Here is a 21,938-nt window from a genome sequence, read left to right as displayed (position 1 = left end):
TGTCAACCTGGCTTCTTCCGGATGGTGGTCACACTCACCACCTGAGAAAAATGTTTGTAGCTAAGAATTAATTTTAATATTTAAGGCAAATAAAACAAAAAACAATTGAAACACCATTTAAAATGTCCCAACTGAAAATACATTGATTAATTGGTGATGATGGAATGCAGCACCTTGTTGTCTCTTAAAAACGGTCCAGTGGAATCTCTCCACACTCGAGGTGTAATAGAGTTTTCTGGGTGATGTTGTGATCGCTGCGCCCTTTATGAGTGCGAGCCCAGCATGCGCACCATGTGTTTCTACGTCTGTGCAGTTTTGTAAAGCACTGCTGCCTGCCTGCGTGATGGATGCCCCCCCCTCTTTGTAGCACAGGTTAGAAGCCACCCTTGATGGGATGGGCCAACTCTTCATCACTACCCAGCCTCTCCCGCCAACCCTTCATCGTGACCCTCTGCACCGCCATCCATTCTCCTTCTCATTCCAGCTGAACATGACAAATGGCCATTTTTCCTCAGCCAGGAGCATTTCTTCACTTTATCGGATTGCCTCTTTCTTTTTTGCCATCCTCAGCTATCCAGCTCTTGAGGAACACTTTTGGCTAATGAATATCCAATGTTGTTTTCATTAACTTTCAGTCGATACCACAACAGCTTTGACCCATATTTGCTACAATAAGCAAGATGTCTTACCTCTGTACAACCAAAGGTAGTTCACTGCAGCAGCAGGTTGACATCTCATGAAACTGTTTGGCCGCTACATTCACCGACAGACAGGACTTGACGCAAGGGAAACGTTAATCTATGTGGGTAGATCTCAATGCACCAAGTGTGTCTTGATTACCCCCCCGATGTGTAGGTCAAACATGAATCTGTGTTTACCAGTAGCTGCCCGGGCAAATATCATGGGATTAAATACCCTTGCTTCCAAACGTCAGTGCAACTGGCTCCCTTCGCTACCACTCATCCACTTATCTAACGAGCGAGACGTTAAGTGACATGCATGAAGGTTCAGCGTCACACCGAGCCATTACCACTGAAGGTTTTCACGGATTCACTTCTCACTTGGGCGATGAGCAGAGGGGAAAACATATCTGCAGGATCCAAATTGCAATGCTGAAGCCAAAGGAAACATCTTCTGGGACATCGTCAGGCTGTCAGCCGGTTCGTTAATGGGGGCGACTTGATAAAAGGAGTAATTCATCATCAATTTCCATGGCAAGACACTGCAGAGAAAAACTATCTACTCTTCCTGCATGAGGAAAGCGGTGCCCCGTCTTTGATGATTAATTTCAGTAAACACAGTTTCATGCATAGTGGCATTGATTGCCGATCGCAATCCAATGCACTTCCCGACTGAGATGCCCTCTGCTTCCATTTTTCTTTCTTCATCTATTTCCCTCTCCATTCTTCTCATTATCTCATTTGTTTCATTTTTGGCCCTTCCTCAACTTAAATCTCTGTGCAGCAATCTGAGATAAGTGTCATGAGCGCTTGTTAGCATCAGGCGCTAAAAGGAGTTTGAGCGGAGTGGTTAGCAAAACGCCGAGCCAATATTAAAAGTTGCACACATGTTTTCTAATGACGCCTGCACAAACAGCTTCAGCATCCCTTATTATATATTCCAGCAGCACTGAAGTCGTAATGCACTGACAATATCCTGCACTTATTCTCTGCCAGCTAACTCGACCGCAGAGAAAACAAGTCAGGCGAGGTTAAACGAGAAGCTAACAATATACTGTAAATCTTGATAAGACTTAAAAAGCCACATACATTTGTTCTGGATTAGTGCTCGTCTAGTGGACACTAAATCCTATTTGTGACAACAAAGCAGGCTCTATAAGGAATTATGCCACATGGATAACGCCTTCCTACACACAGCACGAAAGACAACCACAAAGCATAACTGCCGCTGTAAGCACAGAGAACTGTCTTCATTTGGAGGACAGATCTGCTCCTCATGCTGATGTGGGGGTATTTTTAGGGTGTGTGTGCGTGTGTGTGTGTGTGGGGGGGGGGGGGGTGCGCCTAAAACCCTGATTGTAGTTATTGAACACACTGCCCAGAAGCTATAACAAACAAAGCCATATGTCATTAAAACCAATAATGCCTCTCCCTGGGACAGCTGAAGAGGAAGTCTGGTAAAACAGGCGGAATAATGCTGGCATTCCGGCAGTGAAAGCCGACTGGGTCGAAAGGAACACCGGCTTTTACGGCAAAGCAAAGGTATTGACAAAGAGACAAATGAAAGAGGCAAAGTGCAGACCACCAACATCAATCTGTTCAGCAGGTAGACAAAACACAGACATCACATCTGTGATGTGTGACAGCGAAACAGGTAGTCGTAGACATTATCTTTCCCTTGGTGGGCTTACCTCATCGGAACATACACAGTCATGATTACACAGTTAAAGATATGTACACACTGGCATTTTTTTTTTACACAAAGGCATAATAATGCTTTATATCCTCCACTTGATTGAAACTGCACATGATCTGTGTAACACCCCAACTTTTCGTTCACTCTTCCTCTTCTCACACCACATTTCAAGATGCAGCGATGGTGCATCTTCCCATGTAGCAAAGGTCCGTTTCATAGTGAGCATGATCTAAATCAGCCATAATGAACCATGTGAGTCCTCTGTGATTCACCCTGTCTCATGGGGGCTAGTGCTAATCACTCGGGCCAGAACACGATCTCTTCCCAACACTTAAGCTTCTATAGGTTGTTAATCTCCTGGGTCAACCTACTCCGTACATGCAAAACAGCCGCTGGTGTCTGCTCCCATTCCGTCAGCTAGATATGTGACTGAGGCTTAGTGCATGAAGTGTCTGGGAGGTGAGTACACAAAAACAGGTAGAGATACCCAGATAAAAACAATGCTGGTGTTTCCATGACAATGACAGGTGAGATGAAACCTAATGAGCTGCATGGGCTGGCATGAAGCGCAATGAGGAAGACTGAAAAAACAAGTCTGTTAACTTTATAAAGGCAGCTTTTAGGCTATATGCCAAACCATGTTTTACACTGACCACAGAAGTAGCTTCAGGACTTGGTTTTTAATTTATCATGATTGATGTAAAGTGGCAAACAATTGGCAGTGACTAAGAATGGATGGTGTGTGTGATCCAAGGCTCTGCAGAGTCAGCCCACCTGTAAATGCACTGTTCACATCCAATCCACTCCAGACACATTTTTTCCTTCTTTTTAAGGTAAACAGTATAAGCTCTACAAAGACTAATGATCTATGCTGACCAAATGTTATTTCCTTGTGCACTGTCTGCGAAGAAATGTCCAAAATCTGTTTAAATGAAAAGTGTGAGGGTAGGAACTGGGATTTTATGGAAACAATGCATCAGCATTTTTTGCTTCATTTATACTTCGGAGAGTACTTTATTTTCTCTTTTATTCCTACGACGCTGGCATGTTCCTGCAGAAATCCCAAAGCAATTACATTGGTCTGGACAAGGTGTACTTTCTATTTGCAGTGGAAGCACTGGCGAAGTCACGTTCCAGCGTCACACATAGGTATAATAATGGTTGATATGCACAGGAATTATGTAGTCAAAATGTAGAATGAGAAGGAAATCAATGTGGGAAAGAGCTGGGGAATGAATGACATCGGGAGAAATTGTGTCTCCAAACTGAGTAAATGTTTTACAAATCCAGTCAATTCTTAGATTATGATCTGAAGACAGAGAAAGGGCCAAAAATCTGTTCTGCTCTTGATTTGACTTCTGTATAATAAGAGGTTTTAGTTGAGAGACAAATATAAACAATATAACCCTAATGGCGGGGGGTGTAAATGTGGTCTGTAAACATGCATATTAGTACAAGCAGAGAGTGTCGTGAAAGGGCCCTTTTTATTCGTGTCAAAATGAATGCAAGTCTGCAATAAGTTAATAGATGACAGACCTCCTGCGGAAGGCGGATGGTGGAACGAAGCTCTGCAAATAGACCTCCGATGAACAAAGCATAAATGACATCAGCTTGTGAATAGCACTTTTTAATTTATCATTCTCTTCAAATGAAGAAATAAGATCAAGTGCTGAAAAAAGCCCCACCAGTGCAGCGATCCAATACAAATTCTCTGTTTGCATGCGGTACCTCCGCTACTCTCCAATTTCTGCTCAGGGAGGGAATGAAAGATGAAAAGGCAGTAAGCTTTTGTGAAAGAAAAAGCCTCCATCCTTTATAAAATCAACGGTGTAAATTCATCAGAGCTCACCAAAGCACGAGGCCAAAATGTAACCATGGAGAACACCCTGAACAAGTGGAGCGCACAGTTACAGAGAGATTCCAAATATTATGTCTCATTTTTATTTCTTTTACGAGGTCTGTGGGGCCGGATAAGTGGACGGGCTTCGCCTTAGGCAATATGAAAAATCATAAGAAGCAGTGAGTTATGAGTTATCAGCACTGCGTTCTCACTGCTCTCAAAACCCAATGCCAGAGTCCATACTTTATTTCAAATTCATGTATCCATTATCACAGAGATCCAAAGGCTGCGATGAAGTCCTGCCTCTTCCATTGGGCCGTACTCCAAAGACAGTCTTACTACAGGTTTTTATTATACTGGTAAAGACAAGAAGAAAAAAATACTGCGTAACAATTTCTGATGAGGGCTGGAAGAAAATATCTGCATTTAGCTATGATTTCCGTTCAGTTCCTCGCGACAGAAAGGATTTATTTTTTTTATCAAACCTCTGAGAATTAAATTAAAATGCAAGTTTAAGCAAAATCCACGAAGATGGAGAAATGACTAAAGCTCAGGTGTATATGCCAATAAGGAGAATGATGTTTAAAACATCATGTATTCACAAAATGAACGTCCTCAGTAGGATTTGTTAGAGCTGCCGACAGCCAGCTTTCGTGTCATGGTGATCGTGCTGTATCCACAGCCCAGAAGCATGCAGTGCTAATTGAATCGGATAATAACTGCACTCGTCTGCCCACCTCTAGCCCTTCACTACTCCTGGCCTCCTCCTCAACCCTGTCAAAAGAAGAAAGACGCTTCACCTCCTGCCACCCTCTCCTCCTCCTCATCCAATGCAATTCTGCCACCAAACTGCTCCTCTGCTCGTTTTATCCACATATCCACTTCTCTTTCCATGTATCCATCTTTCCACCCACGCAACCTTCCTACCCACAATTTTGTCATTCCCTTAACCTCAGCTGTAATACAGAGATGTTCATATTGGCTCTGTTTTATGCTGTCCATCATATATTTGCACAATTTCATTAAATAATCAAGCCTTCTATCTGGCACGTCCATTTTGCTGTGATTGAAAGTAATTGCGAGCAGTGATTAGCATTTGAATGGAGCACTTATTTCACAGATGGAAAATATGGATATTGTGTTTAGGTTTGAATTAGTGCATACAGATGTGAGGTTAAAAAAGGAAAAAATAAAAAAGCTGCAAGTGGGCCTCTATTATCACTTCATATATACATCCATCCATCTTCTTCGTCTCGTCTACTTCCACTTATCCGCCTTGCGGTTCACGGGTCTGCTGGAGCCTGTCCAAGCATGAGCATTGGATATGCTAGCTCTTTGGGGCCCACAGGATATACAAATAAGTCACACCTACGGACAGTTTGGCGTGACCTAATTAACCGTCTGGGAGTCCGGAGGAAGCCGGGGAACCTGGAGAAAACCCACGCAGGCATGAGAAGTGTTAAACACAAGTGCCATAATAACTGAATATTCTGTGCTGACATTAGCGATAAGTTACCGGTACGCCTGCTGACAGAGTCATCAAATGCATCCATCTTGCCCCGTCTTATTATTTGATGTCGGTGAAGCCTCATTAGTCTTGAAAATCGAGGTGCAGATGGATTCTTTAGCGCTCTGATGGCTGCACAAATACTTTGTGTGTCCGGCTCACACTGACTGCATTTGGTGGCAAGTACAATGTTAATGAACGTCTGCATTTTCACCAAGAAAACAGAACATAAGTATTAACTCATTACAGCTGGATTTTTTGACCTGAGCTGATTCTAACTGGAGAATAGAGTGAATGCAGAAAGGAGCCAAGCAACAGGGGGCATCTGTTTGGTTCTGAGAAAGGATATAGAGTCCCTGATGGGATGCCATTTGTGAGCATGTGTATTCATACAAACTCATTTTCATCATGGCAGAAAGGGTTGGCAGTCATCGATCACTCTGTCTGGCTGAGTGTGTGCCTGTTTGCTTCCACCTGTAGCAGGTGGCGTAGCCCAGAGTCGTAGTGGAGGTGGTGGATGATAGCCAGACGCTGAGCCCCATCTGTGTTTTATCCACCGGCGTTACCCGAGTCAGGTTAACACACCCATTGGACTTAGTGACCTTAACTTCGTTCAGCTCATAGAGGCGGGAGGAGTGCACTTCTCAGCCGCAGCCCCCGTTATACACGCAAACATACTGACCACGCGTAACAGACCCCCACACATTCAAGCAATGATGATGATTCTGTGTAAGTGGCGTGGAAGGTCGTCCAATTAAAACTGTTACACAGCAAAGACTGTCACCGAGGCCCTGTGAATCAGTGCAGTCCTTGGTTACACATCCGCCATTCATCGGAGGTTCCCCCCTGCTTGCTGGTGCAGTGTCCTTGGAAGAAAATGAATTCTGAATGGCTCAAAGCAACAGGTCAGCCGGGCCTACCGCCATGCATTGTCCAGTTGAAACAACTCAGAGCGGAGTGTGATGGTCGAAAGAAACCTTCAAAGTTGTGCGCGCCTTCATCAACTTCTTCTTCATTCACACCCGAAAGCAAACCCTTTTTTACCGACAGGAATCTACGCTACAGCGAACCGACTCGTCTCGAGGCAGGAGAAACCTTTAGTGAAGCTTTCAAATACGCTGCTCGTTATTGGTGTGGCAGTAGAAAGCAGTCCACGCATGCCGGGGCTGTGGATGGGATGCGGATGAGATGCCGAATACTGAAGCGCCGTCGCTAAAGTCAGACCTTGACACGGTGCAGGTTTTTGTTCAATAGCTGGCAGTCACACAAACCTGACCGCATATCAAATATGCTGACGCAACCGGGAAAGTGTCATCTCAGCAAATCAACTTTAGTGCACAATCAAATCAAACAAGTGGGCTGCTGGGAACGGACAGATCTCTTTTTTTTTATTGCTTGCAATTCAGACGGGAAGGAGACACAAACACCTGTCAGCGCTTGACATGACATCCTGGCCTGTTTTGAATTCCATTTAAAGTGGTGATGGAGCTGCAGCACAAATGGAGCTATATTGCTGTCAGGCGTTGTCAACGCTTTAATAGCCGAGACCTTCTCTGCTATTTTCAAACGCCGACAGGAATGCAGATGTTTCTTTTGTTCTTTGTCTTCCTCATACACATTTCTATTCTCTTGCTCATCCTCGCTCCACTGCCAACATTTGCACATATCTGTCATCCTCTTGTTTTATTTTTAAACCCAACTGAGAGCCAATAGAGATGAGTGAAAAACATTTCAATGATTTGTATTGAGTCAAAATGTTTGTGACCATCCTATTTCCGCTATTTTTTTTAAACTGTTGTCACCGCTTCCTCCAAAACATCCCTTCCATCACTTAACTAATCTCTTTTCCCCCAATCCCTTCATGCCCCTCCCTTTTTTAACGCTCTCTTTCATTTGCTCTCATCCGATCTGTAAGACTGCTTATGTCTCTCAAGTCACCATAATCTACAACATCAGCATCGTAAGCACCTCATTATGACTGATGGAAAGGCAATCAGAGTTATAAACCCCTGCTCTCTTGCAACTCTCCTTTCTCTGAGTGCCGGGGGGAGGGGGGGGGGGGGGTGATTAGAAGTATCCAAGGCCAGGACTCCAGTACAACTCGATTCACACAGTCACATCTCAACTGATTGTTCTCTCCTAGCACAGCCCTGAAAAATATGGAGCTACAAAAAGAAACGTGCATCCAGCTGAGCATGGAGAGACTTTCATTGTATCGTGCTGCTGAAAAAAGACATGAAAGGATTTTATGTGGAAAAATATGTGTTTTAATTGAATATCACAGCTTGGATTTTTTTTGATTACCAACCGCCCTTCCATATGGCTCATTTCAACATGGAACCAAAGGTAAATAAAGCTTTATATAGGTGTCTTCTACATGCATGGCTCCATGAGCTAGTGCTAATTTGAAGACGCATGGAAGGAAGAAGTAATGATATGATAAGTGTGTGTGTGTGTGTGGTTCTGCCTCTGTCACTCAGAAAATACAGAAAATCCCTTGGAGCATTTCTACATTGCTTGTAAATGGATTGTCCACACATTCAAGTATGTGGTGAAGGAATGTTGGAATGAAATGTTGAATCTAAAGCTTCACATCTTTGCAAAGGTTTTATAATTCATTAAGAAGATTGTCATGTTTAAAAATGGGACTTAAGGAAAGAACACCCTGTCAGGTATAAACGTAGCAGCAACAACACAAAATGTGTGTATATAACTAAACAAATAGCTCTAATTCAGCAGAGAGAGAGAGATAGAGAGAACAACCTGACTGTGGGAAGAAGCTGGACAACCTGGACATAACCCTCATGGTGGGTTTGAACCAGATCCTGCTGATGGCATAATTTAACAAGGCTCCTCTCGCTCTTTTGATTGTCAGAGAGATTTTGAGAAAAAGGAGGTTGTGACAAACAGAGGGATCGAAATGTATCCTGTGTGCCTTGTATAGAAAAAAGTGATAAAACACAAAAACACATAGAAGGCACCACTATGCATAACTACAGGTTTTCAAGGTGGAACAACTTCTGATCTGTGCTCTGGTATCAGTCATTTGTGCTCAGGTTTAATATGTATTATTTGTGACTATAATATGCATCATTATATGAAATTATAATGCTTGCAGAATGACATTGCCTATGTTTATCTTTTGCAGAAATAAAAGTGTAAATGTCTCTTCTGTCATTGCTCCGCCTCTCTTTGCCCTATGATTACCTCGTGTGTCCTATACTCATCTAAAGATTATGTTTAGATGCCTCTGAAGTATCCGTTTATTTAAACGCATTATTAAATCCCCGTGGCCACCAGGCTGAAATAAGATGTCTTCATGTGCTTTTGCTGTGACAGCCAGCAGTAACATCACTAATTATATATGTTGTTTCTGATTATCCAGTCACGCTCCAAATATCAATCAGCATCTAGAAGTAAATTACGTTGTGTAATCTCTTCTACACATCAAGCAGACAAGTTGATCCAGCTACATATTTTTGGATTCACTATTCCTAAAATCCAGAATATGTTTCAGGAGATCTTTCTTTCAACCGTTACCTGAAGCCTGTACTTCCGAGTCAGACGCTGACCGTTGGTTCCATTAATCATAACTTTAAAAGATTTATTTTAGAACCGTATGATGTAAGGGAATTTGACTTGTTCAATTATTAGCTGCTGTTATTGTGTGTAGCAACTGGATCCGCGGAACACAAAGAGCAGGTTCACATTGCTGGCGGTCTTCTACAGAGACTTAGCACTGCAATTTCAAAATAAAGTGCATAGCTACAGTCAAAACTGGACTAGCAGCCAAAACAGAATCTAATTAATAAAGGATGAAGGACACCTCATAAATAATGGATGGAAAACTGACAATTCAATGACAAATAATCACCAAAGTGAAAACACAACCCCAGTATCCATAAATTATAGCCATATCTTTGTCTTGATGAAATCATTTAAGAGAGAAGTAGCTGTAGGAAGCCAAAAACAGTATTATCATGAGCACAAATTCAGCCTCTTTGTACACATCTGTGCTCCCAAATTATTAAACAGCAAAAAAAATAAAGTTTGTTTTCCCGACAACTCTCCAGGCGCTGTAAAGTTTCCAAAACTCACATGAAATATACATTTTTACTTATTTTATAAATATGGTCGAATTTATCTGCAGTGACACGACAGCCATGAAACTGGAGGTGGGACACAACGAGGGTGAGGGTAAGTGTTGCTTAACTGTTTCATGCACATTAATTATCTCTCAGACAACAGAAAGTAGGCTTTTAAGTTAAAAGGGAGCAAATGAAGACAGTCCAGGGACAACATAAAACATTTAAAGCCCTGTCTGCTGGCTGCGTCCGTGTCTATGATTCTGGTGAGTTTGCAGGTTTCATATTTATTAATTTAAGTTAAAAGTAGCCCGAGTTAGACTGCTATGCTAACGGGAAGAAACTTTAACTTGACGAAACAACAGAGACGACATGACTTTTTCCAGCTCACATTTTACATTTCCAATTACCTTGCCTCCTGGCTGTTTTTTTTAATGTTGCACTTTCCTTACTGTGAAAGCTGAAATGTAATTTCTGTTTTAAGGGGAGTCCTGTTCTAAATACATAAGAAGACACAGCACGGTTAGAGGAGAAAGCATGACTGATGAGCAGAAGACGTTCAATCAAGGATGATGATTGTTTCTGTCAAATGATTTTTTAGCAGCGTGAACTCATTTCATTCTATGGAAACTGGAAGCCGTCATTGTATTTTGTACAGAAGGTGCACGCGGCGTGTGTGCGTGTGTGTGGAGAGGGGGTGGAGGGTGGGGTAAAGGCAGAATGTATTTTTATGATGTCATCTGTCCTCTAAAACAGATTTAATTTAATCGATTGGTCGTTTCACAGCCGCATGGCTCTCCTTAACAAGCACATCTATCTATCAATCACAAACACACACACACACACACACAAATAGAAATAGATAGATTGTAGTAAAAAAAAAAAGAAATCTCAGCTACAGACTGAATAAATTTCACATGGCGTGACACTCAATCATACGTACACAATGTTGAGCATGTGATTCATATCATGATAAACAAGGACTTGTGGACATTGCACACACTGACATAAATAGTCTTTTCATAAACACACACTCTTGCTGCCTTCAGGCCTCTTGTTGTCACGGTGCTCTCTGAGGCCCTAACATGAATTCCGCTGTGACTGTGCAGCCGTATATCAGCCTTGCTGTGTGTTACGGCAGAGCAATCCCTGTGCTCTGCTGCTCTGCAGGCCTTAGTTGAACTGATAACACTTCAGGTCTACCGGCTGCCATTTATCACCTGCAAAGTCCACGCATTGGACGATTTACTCCCCAGCCGACACTGAAGGACCGCTGAGGAACACCTGGAGGGATTGGAATTGCACTGCCACCATTTTTCCCCCCACGCTTGTACAAATTAGCTTTGAAATAATGAGAGTGTTGGCAGCAAAATTACCTTGCAGATCTATGGCAAGTTTGATAACAACTCCTGCCCTTTTCGTTTCCAGGGAGACAATCTATTTCTCTCACCCAGCCGGAGGTAGTTAGTCGTAAGCAGCATATCTATAACGCTCTGTTGGGAAAATAAAATATATAATATGAGGTTTTACATTTAATGAGACATGATTTTATGAGCTGGTGAATTTCCAAGAGACAATATTAAGTGTGGCGTTCATAATAACCAGATTAACCGAATGTTTCCCTGTAATGTTTCTTGCATGCACTGAGTGTTTGTTGGAGAGGTAATTCCTGAACTCCCCTGCTGTCTCCACTCTGAGATTATAGCAGATGACAAAACGTCATGTTTTATTTTTATAGGGGTGGGCCATTTTAACAGGGGGAGTAGATATCATGGATTGATCATATAAGTCCCTGCCTTTTCTTTAAGACTCAAGAAGACACAAATCTATCAAGCAAATCCAAACACATCATTCATATAGACAACCAATCTGTTCATTTATGTCCTCCCAGGATATTTTATTTTTACATGAACATAGTCAGTTCAGATCACTTTTTGTGGCAGTATCTGATAGCAGTTCGAGCTCATTCAAGAGAGGAAAATGAACGTGTGTTTATGTAAAGTAGTTGCAAATGCCTTAACATCCATGTGAGTGACAGAAGCACTGACGGACATTAAGTCACTCACATGGATGTTAATCAATAAGCGAGTGGATTTAAATACTAAAACATTTATAACTTGCTACAAATAACTGTTTCTTTTTTTTTCTTTTTGCAAAATGAAAGAGTAACACAGCAACACAGGTTTTTCTAAAATGAGAAAAAATGGGGATAAATGATGGTCAAGCCAATAAAATGCTTTCTTATTGTGTTACCTGTGAATTTTTACTCTGGTGAATTTTGCCAGTCAGGTTTATGGACACCATGGGATATATGCTTGTGAACAATCATCGTGAAAGCAAGATTTAAAGAGAACTAATCTACATGTAGATTATTTCCTTTTTCTGACACTATCAGATTGGGTGATCAATGCTTAGATGTTACACACAGAAAGAGAGAGAGAGACTTCACTATTTCCACTTCTACATGCTAAAATTTGTGTGTTACTTTACCATTTTCCATAGCGATTCATAAACCTGTAGATTAAAATCTTGCCCAGAGGCGGCTCGTCCACTCTGCCTCTCGTCATATTTTAATTTAGACAACTCTACTTTCCATTTCATTCATCAACACTTAGTCATGCATTGTATTATCTCAGGACTCAATTACAGCAGCTTTATAAGAAGCTGAATAAAAAACCCTCCCTCTGCCTCAGACACACACTTGTGTGTATGACAGAAAAAAAAGGTGTGTGGCTGGTCTGCAAAGGAGCATTTCAGGGTGTCTCCTTCAGGATAAGGTTAATGTAGAATATTTCACGTCCCCCCATCCCCAAGAAAAGTTCATTTTCTATCTCATTTTACAGGGAGAGTGGGTTTCAGGCAGATTTCAGGCCATGGAAAAATAGTATTTTAATAATAAAAAAACAACGCAATTTCATCCTTATGCAGTGATGCCGTTATCTCCTGCATGCAGAGAGCATTCACAGCATCATATGCACTGAAAAGGCAATGAATGTAATCAAGTCAGGATATTAATGCAGTCAATTTACAGTGACAAGTGTGAAAGTGTAGGCATGTGTGTATGATGTGTTAATGTACGCCGGTGGCCTTGGGCAGTATCCAGTACCAGCTGTTGGTAATAAACTGTGGCTGTTAAGGGAGGCTGCCCCGAACCCGGGGAGCTGCAGGGCAGTGAGGCCCATCCACAGCAGTCTGGCCCTGTACTTAGCCAACACCCCTGCTGCTCTCATAATAAAACCACATCACTCCGATATTCTTTCCCTCACATGCCAGGTCCTTCTGCAGCTCCTCGTGGAGTCAAATCAACCTAATAGATCTGAAATGAGCCTGCCGAGCATTGTAATGTTCAGCCTTAGGCTCAGCACAAACAGCAAAGGATGTTCTGTGAATGGAGGAGGAATGACCGAGTGTTTGTGTTGCTTAAAACACAGGGATTAGCTGATAGGTTAGATCTAGATGGAAGGACATTCTATAAAATTTTATTTTTTTCTAAAGATAGCCTAGCTTCATCCATGTCTGCAATTGTACAATGGGTAAAATAAATATTGTGCATGTCACCATTCAAGCCTTAGATGCCCATAAATGAAGTAAAGCTTCATAAAATGGAATGACAGAGGAAAAATAAAGAACATAAATATTACATTGAATTCAAATACTTTGTTCAAAAGCCTTTGTTGGTAATAACAGCTTCAATAGTTTTCCCTTATGGAGAAATGAGTTCCATGCATCGCTCAGGTGGGATTTTGGCCCATTATTACAAACATTCTTCAAAAGGTTCTGTGGATCTCTTCTAGTTTTTTTCCCCATAGATTTTCTATTTCAGTGAGAATCTTTAGCTCCACTCTAGGAGCTTTATCTGTATTTAAATGAGAGTTTCCTTGGCTGTGTGCTTGGGACCATTGCATTGATGAAATGTCCACCGTAGCTTCATCTTCATCATCCTGGTAGACGGCAGCAGACTTTTATCAAGAATATCTTAGTGTATTGTTTCATTCATCTTCCAACTACCAGTATATAAAGTTTGCCAATGCCATATGTTGAAAAACAGACCCCACACCATGATGTCCGCCCCGCCTCCAATATGGCGTATGATTTATTTGCATGCGTTGGTCGCAAAGGTTGTTACCGACATCTGGTGAAAATTTCACATCAGTAGCATCTTTAGAAATATATTTACTGAGAAAAATGGTGACGCGTTTAAGACTTGTTTTTGTATGTTGCAATAGTGCCTGGAAAAAACAACAACTCCACCACACCACATTCTTTGTTCTACCTGAACTCTTGATCTCTGCTCGGTGTTTTCCTTGAGTTTATTACTCTTGCATTACTCTCTAACGTCGTTCCTACACTCTCTCGTTCCAAGGAGGTGCACGGTGCAGCGTTCCACAACCAAATCAGCACCTTTACTTTCAACATTCTGTGTAGATGGTGATAGAGAGCCACTGGTTGTTCATCGTGGTCTTAACAATTACAATGAAGCTAATGGATGTGGACACTTTTAATCTTCACATGCTCCAACCAATGTGAATCCAAAATTTCCCACCAGCTCTTATTCCTTGTGTCAAGTATCAAGCTCAAAAGCCACACGCAAATCACACACACCATCAGATATAAAAACACACACACATTTATGCTATTATATACTGAGAAAAAGCCTCAGGATCCCACCTAAGTTAAAAATGTTTTTCTCAGACTGGAACAGAGTAAACGAGCCGATCATTGAATCCAATTTGAGTAAATAAAAGAAATGGTGACAATAACAACAAGATCATTGTGCCACCGGCAGTCCAAACAGCAAAATCAGAGTAACACAAGGGTGGGAAGCAAGAAAAACATGGGGCTAACCGGCAATTTTAAAATGCGTACTGACACTAACCATAAGACATTGTTTTAGCAGGAAATGTAATCCCTGCTAGGAGATGCGTCACGATGGTGACAGGATTAGGCGCCTGTTTCAGCAGAAGGCACATGAGGCCTTGAATTACTCTTGTTTAATTGCCTTTTTAGAACATATACATTTTCACATCCACCGTTCTTCCACTATTGCAGGCCCACGTCTCCACCATGTTAAAGCACTGTTGCGCTACGAGACAACGGAGCATAAAATGGCATAAATGGTGAATCAAATGGAGCAAATGACCGGCTGCTTAATTGTAGTGAGTTAAACTGGTTCCCTGCGGTAGGGAGAGGAGAGCTGGACACCTTGAGTAGTAATTATCTCAGGTAGCTATCTCATTACCACCCTCCTCTCTTATGTAAATGTAACCACAGGCTCGGCTGTTATATTGTGAAATGGCCTTTTTGTTGGTCTCGTCTGAGGCCGTGCTGTTTATCACTAGGCAGGGAAAATAACTTAAGTACTGGTTGCTTTTTCAGAGGTAATAAAAGGCTTTTATTGTCCCAGTTTCCATGTTTGTGGCTGACTTGTTCAAGTAAGTGGCCAGGCTGCTGCAATCAAACCGAACAGTTCATCAATCTGCGGCATTTTAATTATAAAGGTGATGAAAGAAATTCATAAATTAGGAAATTTATGAAGTGTTTCATTGTTCACAGCAGGGCCGTTCCTCCATGTCTCCATTAGCGGCAAAAAAAAAAAGGAGCGAGTTCCACAATAAATTTCCCAATTGTGAATAAATACAGACTTGAGAGTAGTGAAATATGAGTGATCAAATAAAAAAATTGCTATAAGGCATGCAAACATCTTGAAGATGGTTTATCATACCGCAGAACATTTCAGAGAGGGGCACAGAAGGGATTGTAGAAAGGCAATATGTTGTGAAACTTCAGCCACTAACTCAACAAAGAGCCTGAATGCCTCATTGCCTTGTCCAACTTGTAGATGTGTGGCTGGCAGGTCAATCATGTTGCAGCACATGCTTGAAGAGGCCCCTGTTGGGTCTGAAAAGCCCAGGTTTGGCATTCCAGAAAGTGCGAGGGAAAAAGGGAAAGATAGATGCTAATCATCTGAGCTGAGAAGAACAAAGCTGGGGAGCGAGAGAGACGGCGACAGACAGAGAGATGTACCCAGTTAGATGCCTCTGCCAAGCCCATTTTTGGAGCCAGAATAAAACTCAGCTAAAACTAAGAATCAGTGTTTGCAGAGCTCCTGCCTGCCTCTATATCTGATGAACACCTCTGTCACTACCTGCCTCAAAAGCCCATCAATGAAAACAAAAAGTGGAAATGGACATGATATATGTGCAAAGTGAACAGGACAAGGCAGTGTATGTAGTGTGCTATGCAACAGTTTACACATAAGAATATGAAGCCTCTCACCACTGCATTGTGTGTCCGCTAACAAAACCGGTTTGACAGAGATGGCTTTGCAAACACTGGTTATTTGCGGCTGCAAAATAGAACTGCTGCAGAGTCATAAATAAACAGCAATACGGTAATTAATGCTGAGACACCATCACCTCACCGTTGTTTCAGGAGGAGCATTATCGCTCTGCACAGTAATCTATGTATGAAGCAGCATCTCAGTTAAAGTATGAGCTGTTCTGAAAACATATGGTACGTTTGCAGAATCTATCCTCGTCTGCAAAATTTGACAAAATATACTGACAGAAATACACACGAATTGCATTGAATTTGCAGCATTTATCTCAAAAGTCTTATTACGTCTTGTATTTTTTTTTAGGTCTCATTCAATACATCTGATGAACTGAAATGATCGATGCAGCACTGCAGCAAATACCTGGTAACGACTACATGTAGCCTTGAACACAAATGCGTTTTCACAAACTTCCTGACGTCAACAACATTTGATCACCAGCGCAGAATAACGATGCTGTACAGTAAAATGTTACTCAAACAAACTTTAGGCTAGACTTCCCAACTACCAATCCAATCACGGAAACCTTTACAATCAGCATTTACATTGGACAGCAATGCAATTCATGTGATTTGCAAAGTGGCGACTAAGTGTTTGCAATTCCTTCAAGTTATGCATTAGGCAATATCAAATAACTCAAATGCATAGTAACGGAAACTCAGAGGGCAGATAAATAAAGAACAAGCACAGCAGCTATTACTGTTCAATACTAGCAGCGTTTCAAAGTTGCTGTTATGTGATTGCATATGATTGAACACAGAGGAGGCGTTAGGTAAAGGAAGAAGATGACTTACCAGCATGAGATGAGTCACCTATAGGGGAAGAGAAGAGGGAAAGATAAAAGAGAGATCAGCTCAAGACCAAAGCACAATGTGTAAATGAGATAGAAGAAAATATCAGTCAGGGATGTTCAGAAGGATAACAAAGTTATAAAAGGTCAGTGGAGGGATTCTCAGGCAACAACTAACTTCCCATGAATCGTTTTCCATTTCTGTCTTGTCCTTTGCAGATAACTCTTTTAATTGGAAATTTAAAAAAAATAAAAAACGTGCACAACCAACACAAGATAGTAATAATATGCAAACTCAAAAATGGAGAAAAAGAAACTAATATTAATACAATACAGAAACACACAAATATAAACTGTGTTTTTACATCATATATTTGAGGCAACATCAAGCACAACACATTTGCACTTCAGTCTCTTTTGTTCCGACTCAGCACATTGATCAGTGTTAGTGTCGCACCAGGTTAATGAAGCCATCCAACACCGTCCCCCATAGATCCAGGAAAGGGGGTTGTTCCACTTGGAATCCATTTTTAATTAAACTTAAAGCAAAAAAAAAAAAAAAAATCCAGAAGCTATCCTGTTTTTTTAATATAAAATGCATACAGTGTTTAAAATATCGATCCAAGCTGTCAGGTTAAATTTTCCATCATAGCCTCGAGCAGCTGAATCAGTTTGTTGGGTTTTTATATGGTAGCGGTGCTGAGGAAAATAAAAAGTGTCAAAAACTATTTGAGGTGCATTCAGTTCACTTTAAAGTGGACATACTATGAACAAATCCCTTTCCCCAGGTTTCTACACTAATATTTGGTGGTTTCGGGTCATTACCAACCCAAAAACTGCATAATTAAACCATCAGGTCTATCCTGCGTAGTTTACGTTGCTCTGTAATCAAGTATTGAAACATGTCTGAATTTAGTCTCGGTTTCATTTTTCAGAGGCATTTCTGGCACAGAAAAGAGGGGCGCTGTTCTGCGGCATCTGTTTGCTTTTTTGACCAAAGACTCTCACAGTGGAAAAAGGGATGCAAATATGTTTTTGTGTTTCAATGTCCCTCTGTTAACAAGAGTGTATACTGAAGCTCATGTGGAAATTCAATCACCCAGAGTCAGTAGAGGGATTAAACCTTAGACCATTTGGCTGCTGCTCTGTGTTCTCAGACAATGTACATCATTTTGCCAGGCAAGGGTAGAGTGGACCAGGATAGGCCGTCATCTTTACTGGTCAGACGGCTACAATTGGACGTCCACAGTGAAATGAGGCATCTTCATTCCCAGCACACAGAAGAGGAGCATGGATCTCAGCCAGAGCAGATGGAGCGCAGGGCACTTTGCCTCGCATTGGTGTCTTTGTTCCTAAACTACAGGCAATGCACAAGTGCTGAAACTGAGCCTAAACGCCCACAGTGGTCGATGAAGGCAAAGCCCACAGTGGGTGCCAGAGGAAGGAACACAATCAGAAAGAACTCACTCCAGCAGGCCTGTTTTTTTGTGCTAGCATCCTGGATTTGCAGTTGGGTAGCTGCATTTCCCTTCAGCCCAGCTTGCTAAGTGAGGTGAGAGAATGATTGTGGGTGCTGGCTGGGTGAGGAGGCAAAGATAACACACAGAGACATAGTTGATCAAGCACATGCTCCTCTATCATGTTTCTCTGAGTCCACATTGAGCACCCCAGTAGAGAAATGAAGATGTACAGAGCAGCATATATGAGATTCATGAAATATCACATTAGGCCAACTGTGATCCAATATCAAGTAACGACAGCAACAGTTTCTAGACAGAGAGGGACAGTGAGCTGGGTTGACTGTCTTATTGATAGTAAATCAGTTTGTAGAGCTGATAGAGCCCTGGGGTGGAGCTGTAATGTCTCCAGTGGCTCCTGCAGTGCAGTGAATAACCCTAGAAGGATGCTGGAAACAGTTGTCTTTCCAGGAGCTCATAAAGGGAACATACTGAGGTTGTATTTGCTTATGCACTCAGATGCTACCACGTGGAGTTGATTAATCACATCCTTAGCCTTGGTCAGGGTCATTGTAATATTATAGGATCAAATTTTCTCTGTGAATAAAAGATTTAAATGCAGCATATTTCTGTATGACATTTAATTATGTCACGCAGAAGGTCCCTTTATTTTTCTCTCTGGCTTATTGTCTATTATGTGGGAAGTCACTGGCATGTATCACCTGCTATTTGGATATTATTATGTAAATGATTGTGAGTTAAGTCTCTCTCTTCGTATTATTATTAATCATTTATTTAACTTGGAATTCCCATTCAGATTAGAAATCTTTTTCAATGGAAACCTGGATGAGGTGGCAGCTATACAAATCCAGAAGTGTTGTAAAACATGGCACATAAATGAAGCATAAAACAGCTAAAGCATTAAATGTTGTTAAGCCTGAGAGGTGGATGATTGGTCAAATAATGATGTGACGTTCTTAGGACTAATCAATTAAATTGACAACTTAGATCCGGCTCGGCATCGTTACAGAGTCCCAATCCAGAGCAGCCCATGTGGACAAGCAACAGAAGAACGAAAACGTTGCCATGACATCCTCAGAGGATCACTTCATTCTCAAGTATGGGACAATACTTGCTGACGAGTTTACTGCAGCTCTTCAGGGGTGTGAGTAATAAAATGTTATCTAAATACTATGCATAACACTGGGTTCTAAGAGTGATGATGAAATAACACCCTGCTTGACTAAATGAAAAGATAAATGAAGAAGAATTCCAGAAACTTAGTTCCCATTCTGCTTCTTTATCTCGGCTTGGCTGTTTCCCTTTAACAACCTCTCACCAACTTCTCTCCGCTTTTGTGGAGTTATTTTTCAAGTCTAGAGATATCAATGTGATCACTGAGAGCCTGCACTGCATTCTGCAATCATCTGACAGGGGCACAGCTTTTTTTTTTTAATAGGAATAAAAGGCAGGTAAAGGCAAGGAAGGAACTACTGCAGAAGTGCAATTACCTAAAATGATTTATGTCCTTTACACAGGGGTGGGGGGTGGGGTGGGAGGCTGCCCCCTTTTGCAAGAGGATATTAGCAGGCAACTCAAATGCATCCCATGAAGGGCTGTGCTTACTCCACGAATGATCAGTAGGCATGTAAAATACTCATTGTATGCAGTTCAGAAAATCAGCTCATTTTGACTGGGAAGACTGAAAACCCTGGAAACATCGATTGACACGCATCCTGACAAAGTGGATCGAATCGGAAATAACAATTAAAAGTGAACATTTTTAAAATACTCTGTTAGGATTCCAGTTTCTTCCTGGTGATGATAGCGTGAGCCATCAGCGTTTTATTCCCGGTGGAGAGATTTTCCAGCTATCACTATCAAATCATGTAAAGTCAGCAAGGTGGAGGTAAAACATGAGCCTGTGTCTGCGTCAGGAGGAGAAGACAGAGGACGGACGGGCTCCGTCAGGTTGGGACTGAGGGACCGGCCTCCTGCTATTACGACGACTACTCACTGAGAATATGTTCTTATTTAGATGAGACAGTGTGACATTTCTGTACTTTCCAAGCTAAACAGCAGTCACGTTGAAAGGCAAAATGACTTCTTAAACATATGTATTGGTTATGTTGTTCCCTTTTATTAGGGGTTGATTTGGTTTTGTACTGCTGTTTGGAACTCTTTAATTGCCTCCTTTGAAATAAAGTGTGAAATGTGATTCTGACTAAAAGCTAATTTTGTTAAAAAGTGTCAAATACCTCACAAAATCAAAATTGTAAATATCCTGTCAGTTTTTTACCAACATCGCAGAGCTCTATTGTCGAACGTGGATGCTCTGGCAGGTTCTGTTACTTGGAGGTTAGCAAATATTTAACTACATGTATTAATCTAAAATAATTTAACAACCTGGGAGAGAATGTAAGGCTCATTGTCCACTGAACAAAGGTGGAGCAGGCTCGAGAGGCTGAAGGAAGGTTGCTGTCGCTCACCAATCAATATGCTCTGTGGTTGGAGTGGACACCACTATAATGTAGAGGTTTGTCTCAATCTGATCCCTCTATCCTGCCCCAGCTCTTCTGATTGACGAACAAAAAGCTCTACCACATCACCAGCGAACAGCGCTGAGCTCAAGATTATGGGATGTCAGGTCCATGCATTTATGTGGCAATTACAAGAATCACTCTCTTTTACATCATCTCTCGCTTGTTTGCACAAACTGCAGTCCAAAAGCCTTTGATCATATTCCTGGACAGCAATTCTGAGAAGTCACCTGGAGTTAAATAATGCATGTTGAAAACACAACTTTTATATTTATTGTTAGTCATTTTAAACTTCATACAGAGGATAGGTGAAATTTTACCTTTTTGATTTTCATTGTTTTCCTCAGAAAAACACCCCTGTAGTTGTTTATTGTTTATACTTGGGTAGCACTGCATGCAGTAATTCCAAATCAGGACTTCCCAACAGGTAGGACAAAAACATTTATATTTCCAGCAAACAATGCAACACAGCCAACAAGACTCAGCTTTTAAATAAATGGTCTGCATTTCAAATGAACCGACAAGCATGAAAACATAACCTTCAAGTATTACGATTAAATATTCACTTTTAACTAATAAAAGTTATACAGGCAAGCAAGCAATCAATATATATATATTTTTTTGCCTCCACAGAAGGCAGGATAAAACACTGTTGCCAGGTAACAGAGACACATCAACTAGTTGAGGGTGACAGCATTAATATTTTTCTGAGGAGATGTGGATTCACAGAGGCTGGAGCAACTCTCCCAGGAAGTAGACTTGATAATTACCAGTACCATCACTGGCTAACTTGTTCAGGTTAGGATAAATGTGCGAAATTTAAAAAAAGTCTGGAGTGGCTGATGATTGAGCCAATCAGAAGGAATTTGCACATCCAGTGTGTGCTGTCGTATGGTGCAGTTATTTCAAACGGAACGTTACACATCGTGCTTTCTGTACATCGCAGTGACCTTCAGGGTGATCGTGTTGATTGCTTCCCTCTATGAAAGAACATGAGAGAGAGAGAGGC

The 21,938-nt window shown here is 41.4% G+C and overlaps 1 protein-coding gene across 1 annotated transcript in view; it reads right to left on the bottom strand.

Annotated features, from left to right (window-relative positions):
• The window catches only part of LOC137913962 (neurexin-2-like), a 161,798-nt gene that overhangs the window by 61,069 nt on the left and 78,791 nt on the right, over positions 1–21,938 (bottom strand). The window contains exon 4 of the mRNA XM_068757582.1: positions 16,937–16,954. Within this exon, the coding sequence (XP_068613683.1) occupies positions 16,937–16,954 (18 nt within the window). The remainder of the gene's footprint in view (positions 1–16,936; positions 16,955–21,938) is intronic.

Source organism: Brachionichthys hirsutus, unplaced genomic scaffold (genome assembly GCF_040956055.1).
Source record: "Brachionichthys hirsutus isolate HB-005 unplaced genomic scaffold, CSIRO-AGI_Bhir_v1 contig_745, whole genome shotgun sequence".
Taxonomy (NCBI): domain Eukaryota; kingdom Metazoa; phylum Chordata; class Actinopteri; order Lophiiformes; family Brachionichthyidae; genus Brachionichthys; species Brachionichthys hirsutus.
The sequence above is the reverse complement of the archived record's forward strand: the minus strand, read 5'-3'. Positions and strand labels throughout refer to the sequence as shown.